Here is a 6,532-nt window from a genome sequence, read left to right as displayed (position 1 = left end):
CTTTTGTTTCGCTACCAAGTTAAAGATTTTACAGTGTAAATTAACATGATATTTGTTTCCCGTTCTAACATGGAATTCATACATGTTTAAAATGCAAAAAAAAGAAAAAAAAAAAAAAAAAAAAAGAGAGTTATTTTTAGTGAGAATTTCACTTGCCGATTGGGATAAGGTGTATATCTTTAAGAGATTTTTTGAGGTCAATATCAATTTCATATGTCTACTCCTGTCAGAATTTCACCCAAAAAAAAATTAATTTAAGCATTAGTAATCCTCATGATCTTGCCACGGTCGACGTAGGGTCGCACGTATTTAATTTTTATTCTGGTCACAAATCACAACAAAGTCCGACTGTGACACAACTGTAAGGTTCCCATTATTACTCCATAAGCTCTCATTTCCAGACGCTCTAGTCCTCTATAAATACCATCCATATACAATACCTTGTTCTTCACACCAGCTCAATATACATACATACACTTCTCTCTGAACTCATATTCCGAACCAACCATGTTTGCTTCAAACGTAATCAATACCGTGAGGAATGTACACGACAAGGTCACGAAGAAGAAGAGGATCGAAGGGAAAGTGGTGTTGGTGAAGGACGACCTTTTGGGTTCGGGAATCAACGATTTCGGATCCTCCGTCATTGACCGCGTCAGTGAGGCTGTCGGCCAAGGAGTCTTCCTTCAGCTCATCAGCTCCGTCCATGGTGACAATGGTACATATTCATGAAGCTCTTCCATTATTCATTACATAATCTTCACGTACTAACTCAGCTCATCATTTGTTCTCAAATATCTTTGCATGGGCAAAAGCAAGCAGTTCTATTATCTTGCTTGCAAACATCTTGTTTTCGATAACATATTGATGTAGACACTCACAAATATATATATATATATATATATATATATATATATGTCTACATCAATATGTGTATATGTATATATACATTTAATTTTGATTTCAGCAATTGTATATATATTCTTGTGTACTTTTTTTTTTTGGTTTAATCTGTTAGATATAGTCATATAGAGAAAGGTTTTTGTTAAGGACTCGAAAGCCCTAAAAGTTTCTTGAATTTATAATTTTGTCATTGTTTGTCTTTTGAAGTTTTGAAAGTGTCTTTAAAACTTGAGGTAAGAGGTTTTGTTTGGCATATATGCAGAATGCAGTACACACATAAAAGTATTGCTTCTTATTTTAGAACACATATTTACTTTGTTATGCAAAATATACGCTTTTTTTTAATTATATATATGCCCTGATGTCTAAATATTAAATAGTCCTTTTGTGTGTTTTTTAATTAGCTCTTTAAATATAAAAAGTCTCAAGTTTAGTCCTCAGTATATAAAAATGACAAACATCAGGTATATAGATAGAAAACTCTTGCAAATTTATAACTAATAACTTGTTATTGATTTCATGAGTCACAAGTAATCATGCCTTTGTATTTTATGTAAATTAAGAATTTCGATTAAATTATTTAGATATTATATTTTGTTAAAAAAAATTAGATTTCTTAAATAAAATACAGTTTAAGAGGTATAAGTCATATTAAACATAAAACTACATGAAAACATCCCTAAGATATTAGCTAATTTGTCAATCAAACCATAAATGAAAAAATTTTAGATGTTAAGAACTAAAATTTACGCGTCTTATAATCGGCCCAGCGTAAATAAAAAAAATATAAAAAAATTCATAAGATTTGCCCTAAAATTAATGATTAAAAAATTAAATTAAATTCAATGCATGGTAGGAAGAATACTTTTATGATTGTGTGTTACAAATCACTACATTAAAAGAAAGAAATTTATTATGAAGCATTGAAAACATCGAAGCCGCAAAATAAACTTCTAAGTGTACTTCAACAAAACATTTCACTTCGAGTAAGATTTTAAACCAGTCATATTGGATTTATCTCATTACACAAGTTTTATCCGAATTTTTTGTTGGCAGTATGGTTTAAAAATAGATAAAGAAAGTATAAAATTTTGAAATGGAAAATTTATTATTAGGCTTGTATACGCCGACTTACAAAAAAAGATTTTTGGCAGGACAAGAGTTTTATCTTTATTTTTAATTGTATAGATTTAAATGGAAATTATTAGATTCAAACTTCTAAAATTAAAATTAAGGAGCATCAACGATTTAAAAAAGAATTAGTGTTGTTCTTAAATATCATCTAATTTTTTAAATTCAAATAAACCCAATAAGATTCATTAAGTTCAGATTAATCTATTAAGTGAGGGATATTTTTGTGGGATGATTATTTGGGTTTAAGAGGTCTCTGCCTAGTTACTCGCTATCGTTCTATCTAAAGTAAATTATAATAAAATCGCTTCTTTTTCTTTTTCTCTCTCTCTTTTTTTTTTTTTTTTTTTTTTTAGAATCCGCATTCCTTTGGATTTTGGTTATATAACTAAAGTCATAAAACAAAATAAAAATAGAAATAGAAATAGAAATAAAAATAAATCCTAAAGTGAACTAGTTGAGTTTGGGATGTGTAGCGAACGGGTTCAAAGGGAAGGTTGGGAAGCCAGCAAAGTTGGAGAACTGGATCGGCAAATTGACCGGCGTGATCGTCGGCGACACGACCTTCGAAGTAACCTTCGACTGGGATGACAACATCGGAATCCCTGGAGCTGTCATCGTCAGAAACGCCCACAACAGAGAGTTTTTCCTCAAGATGATCACTCTCACCTTCGAGAACGTTCCTGGCCACGAAAATGACTCCATCGTCTTCGACTGTCACTCTTGGATGTACCCCAAAGAGCGCTACAGCTACGAACGCATCTTCTTCGCCAACAAGGTAACTTGACCCTTGTCCACCAAGTGTTTGTTGAAAGTACTGACAGAAGTTCGTGAATCATTTTTGCAGTCGTATCTTCCGGGAGACACCCCAGCGACCCTGCGTTACTACAGAGAGCAAGAGCTGGCCAGCCTGCGAGGCCAGGGAACGAAAAAGCTCGAGCTTTGGGACCGAGTCTATGACTATGCTTTCTACAATGATTTGGGCAAGCCTGACACTGGTCCCACTCACGCTCGTCAAACTCTAGGAGGGTCTAGCGATTTCCCTTACCCTCGCAGAGGAAGAACTAGCAGACCACCCACTAAGACAGGTTCAAATTAGTTTATTCACTATTTTTTCCGATTTTTTTTATTCTTGTTTATAAACTTGGTTCTTCTTTTTCAAACAGATTCCACCTGCGAGAGTGGGTTGCCTGTTACTGATCTTCTCACTCTAAACGTTTATGTTCCGCGAGATGAACGATTTGGGTCTGTCAAAATGTCGGACTTTATCGCTTACGGCCTGAAATTTCTCACCCAAGGCCTCACACCGGCTCTGCTGGCTTATTTCGATGGAACTGAAGAGATCGACAGCTTTGATGAACTGTTCAACATGTATGATGGAGGGTTTAAGCTGCCGCCGCAGGTTCTCGAGATGGTCCGAAAATCCATGCCCATTGAGTTGCTCAAGGAAATTTTCCGAAGCGACGGTGAAGGCTTCCCCAAATTCCCGAAGCCTCATGTGATTCAGAGTACACATTTCTATCTTACTTTGGTTATTGTCTAATTTCTATTTGCTCTGTTTGATTCTGATTAAGAAATTTGTGGCAGAGGACAAGTGGGCGTGGGCGAGCGATGAAGAGTTTGCGAGAGAAACAGTGGCTGGAGTGAACCCCGTCGTCATTCGTCGCCTTGAAGTAATTTTCTGATTATTACTGATATGATTTGAAAGCATTATACAGTTTGTTTATGATTTGTTTTTATGTAACTGTAGGAGTTCCCGCCCAGAAGCAATTTGGACGCTGCGAAGTATGGTGATCACACTAGTCAAATAACTGAAGATCACATTGAGAAGCACTTGGGAGGAAGTGTGTTTGAGGTAAATGCTCATCAGAAGATTGCCATTATTATAGCCCCTCCCCCAACATAAAAATCAGAAATATAAATTCCAAATTGTGTGTGTTTTCAACAGGCACTGTATGGCAACAGGCTATTCATCGTGGATTACCACGATGCGTTTATGCCGTACTTGAACAGGATTAACTCAACCGACACAAAGCTTTACGCAAGTAGGACACTCTTCTATCTACAAGATGACGGCACTTTGAAGACATTGGCGATCGAGCTGAGCTTGCCGAACCCGAAGGGCGAGAATCTCGGCCCGGTTAGCAAAGTGTATACCCCGGCTAGCACTGGCATTGAGGGAACCCTTTGGAGATTGGCTAAGGCCTACGCGGCGGTGAACGACTCTGGCTTCCACCAGCTCGTCAGTCACTGGTAATTACGACTTGGAACCCCAGACGGACCGGGTTTTGGTTACATCTTTTTTTTAATTTTGCGTGTTATGTTCTAGGTTGAACACGCACGCCGTGGTGGAACCGTTTGTGATAGCGGCTAATAGGAATCTGAGCGCGATGCACCCGATTCACAAGCTTCTGCAGCCTCACTTCAAAGACACGATGTTCATTAACGCACTCGCTCGGCAAACCCTCATCAACAGCGGAGGAATCCTTGAGCTGACCGTCTTCCCCGGAAAGTTTGCTTTGGAGATGTCTGCGGTGGTGTACAAAAACTGGGTTTTCACGGAACAGGGTCTCCCGGCTGATCTCATCAAGAGGTACGCACATATATCTTTGGTGTGTGTGGTTCCCGAAAGATAATCTGGTAAAGCCGCTACTAAATGTCATTCTCTTGTTTCGGTGCGCGTGTGTTTGTAGGGGGGTGGCGGTGGAGGACTCGAGCAGCCCCCACGGGGTGCGGCTGCTGATATCGGACTACCCGTTTGCGGTGGACGGGCTGGAGGTCTGGTCGGCCATCAAGTCGTGGGTGGAGGAGTACACGTGTTTCTACTACAAGTCGGACGAGGCGGTGAAGAAGGACACGGAGCTGCAGGCGTTCTGGAAGGAGGTGGTGGAGGTGGGGCACGGGGACCTGAGGGGGGCCCCCTGGTGGCCCAAGATGGAGAGCCGCAGGGAGCTGGTGGAGTCGTGCGCCACCCTCATCTGGATCTCGTCCGCCCTCCACGCCGCCGTCAACTTCGGGCAGTACCCCTACGCCGGCTTCCTCCCCAACCGCCCCACCGTCAGCCGCCGCTTCATCCCCGAGCCCGGCACCCCCGAGTTCGACGAGCTCCGCACAGACCCCGACAAGGCCTACTTCAAGACCATCACCTCCGAGATGCTCGGCCTCCTCGGGGTCTCCCTCATCGAGATCCTCTCCCGCCACGCCTCCGACGAGGTCTACCTCGGCAAGAGGGAGAACCACGCCACCTGGACCCTCGACCCCGCTCCCAAGCAAGCCTTCGACAAGTTCGCCCACAAGCTCTCCACCATCGAGGCCAACATTGCCGCCCGCAACGCCGACGCGTGCCTCAAGAACCGCGCCGGCCCCGTCCACTTCCCCTACACGCTCCTCATGCCTTACAGCAAAGAGGGCATCACCGCCCGTGGCATTCCCAACAGCATTTCTATCTAATCTCATACCCGCCTTTGTGTCAACTATCCTTCATGTACGCGTCATTTGTGTTTTCGTCTACGTCTTCTTCCTCCACTCGCGGAGATGGAACTTTGTGTGTTTACTATAAAAAGGCTACTCGGTAGCTTGTGTTAATGAATAAAATGCGCTTAGCTATGCTATGCTCAATTGTGTATGATGCTTGCTTGTTAATTAAACGTGAGAATAACTTTTTTTCCAGCTCAAGACATGAAAATCAGCTTGGAATATTATACTACTTAGTTTATTTATTTATTCCATGGTTTTTATTGGAATCCAATGATATATTTGAAATCTCTAAAAAAAAAAAAATCAAAATAATGTATATTTCATTTTTATTTTTCCGATGAATATCATCAAATTGCATCATAATTTGTAAAAATAAATAAATATTTGAGAAAATAAATGTATTAAAAAAGCCGATGAAGTTCAACTATTTACGTTTGAGATTGAGAAGAATACAAGAGGTTTGTGGGTTCGTAGTAGTATTTGGTAGACCTACTTTTGAGATTCTGAACCTTCTATTTGATTTTGACGCTTAAAAGGGTAGTATTGATATACAATATTCCATGTTAAAATAAATTTATATCTGCTCGATTGGTTACATAACAACTCAATTGATGGATACATAAGTTTCACATGAGAACCAAGCCTGCTTTAAAAGAAACAATATCTCAGTGAGGTGGCTTCCTTCTTCTTTAAATACAAAACAAGCCTACTTCAAAGCACAAGCTTACAAAACCTCCTCAACAAATGTCTATTTGCGTCGATTTGTATTCTTATTCCCATTCCATAACCAATGCACTAAAGAAACCAATCGTTCCCAAAATGGTTAAGCAGATTCGATCGTAAAAATTCCTAAAACTAGACAACAAATAAGAATTGGCAGTAGTTAGGAATAGAAGATGTGTGCGTCTCCATATGACAACTTATAGATGCATAAACATACAAAAATAGCTCATGTGGATTGATCCATTCTTTTTTTTTTCTCTCTCTTTCTTTCTAACAAGTGAACTGATTTTCGTTACAA

At 39.8% G+C, this 6,532-nt stretch overlaps 1 protein-coding gene across 1 annotated transcript; it reads left to right on the top strand.

Moving 5' to 3' along the window:
• The first annotated feature begins 431 nt into the window (after window positions 1-431).
• Window positions 432-5,659, top strand: LOC149380732 (putative linoleate 9S-lipoxygenase 5). Its single transcript, XM_089630775.1, has 9 exons — window positions 432-718; window positions 2,511-2,812; window positions 2,882-3,122; window positions 3,201-3,542; window positions 3,622-3,707; window positions 3,785-3,889; window positions 3,983-4,287; window positions 4,364-4,627; window positions 4,728-5,659. Exons 1-9 carry the CDS (start codon window positions 508-510, stop codon window positions 5,482-5,484), a joined length of 2,613 nt encoding a protein of 870 aa, XP_089486901.1. The 5' UTR covers window positions 432-507; the 3' UTR covers window positions 5,485-5,659.
• Window positions 5,660-6,532: the final 873 nt, after the last annotated feature.

The sequence above is a fragment of the Urtica dioica genome, chromosome 11 (assembly GCF_054948205.1).
Source record: "Urtica dioica subsp. dioica isolate 48M chromosome 11, U.dioica_male_clone48M_v1_H2, whole genome shotgun sequence".
NCBI classification, from domain to species: domain Eukaryota; kingdom Viridiplantae; phylum Streptophyta; class Magnoliopsida; order Rosales; family Urticaceae; genus Urtica; species Urtica dioica.
The sequence above is the reverse complement of the archived record's forward strand: the minus strand, read 5'-3'. Positions and strand labels throughout refer to the sequence as shown.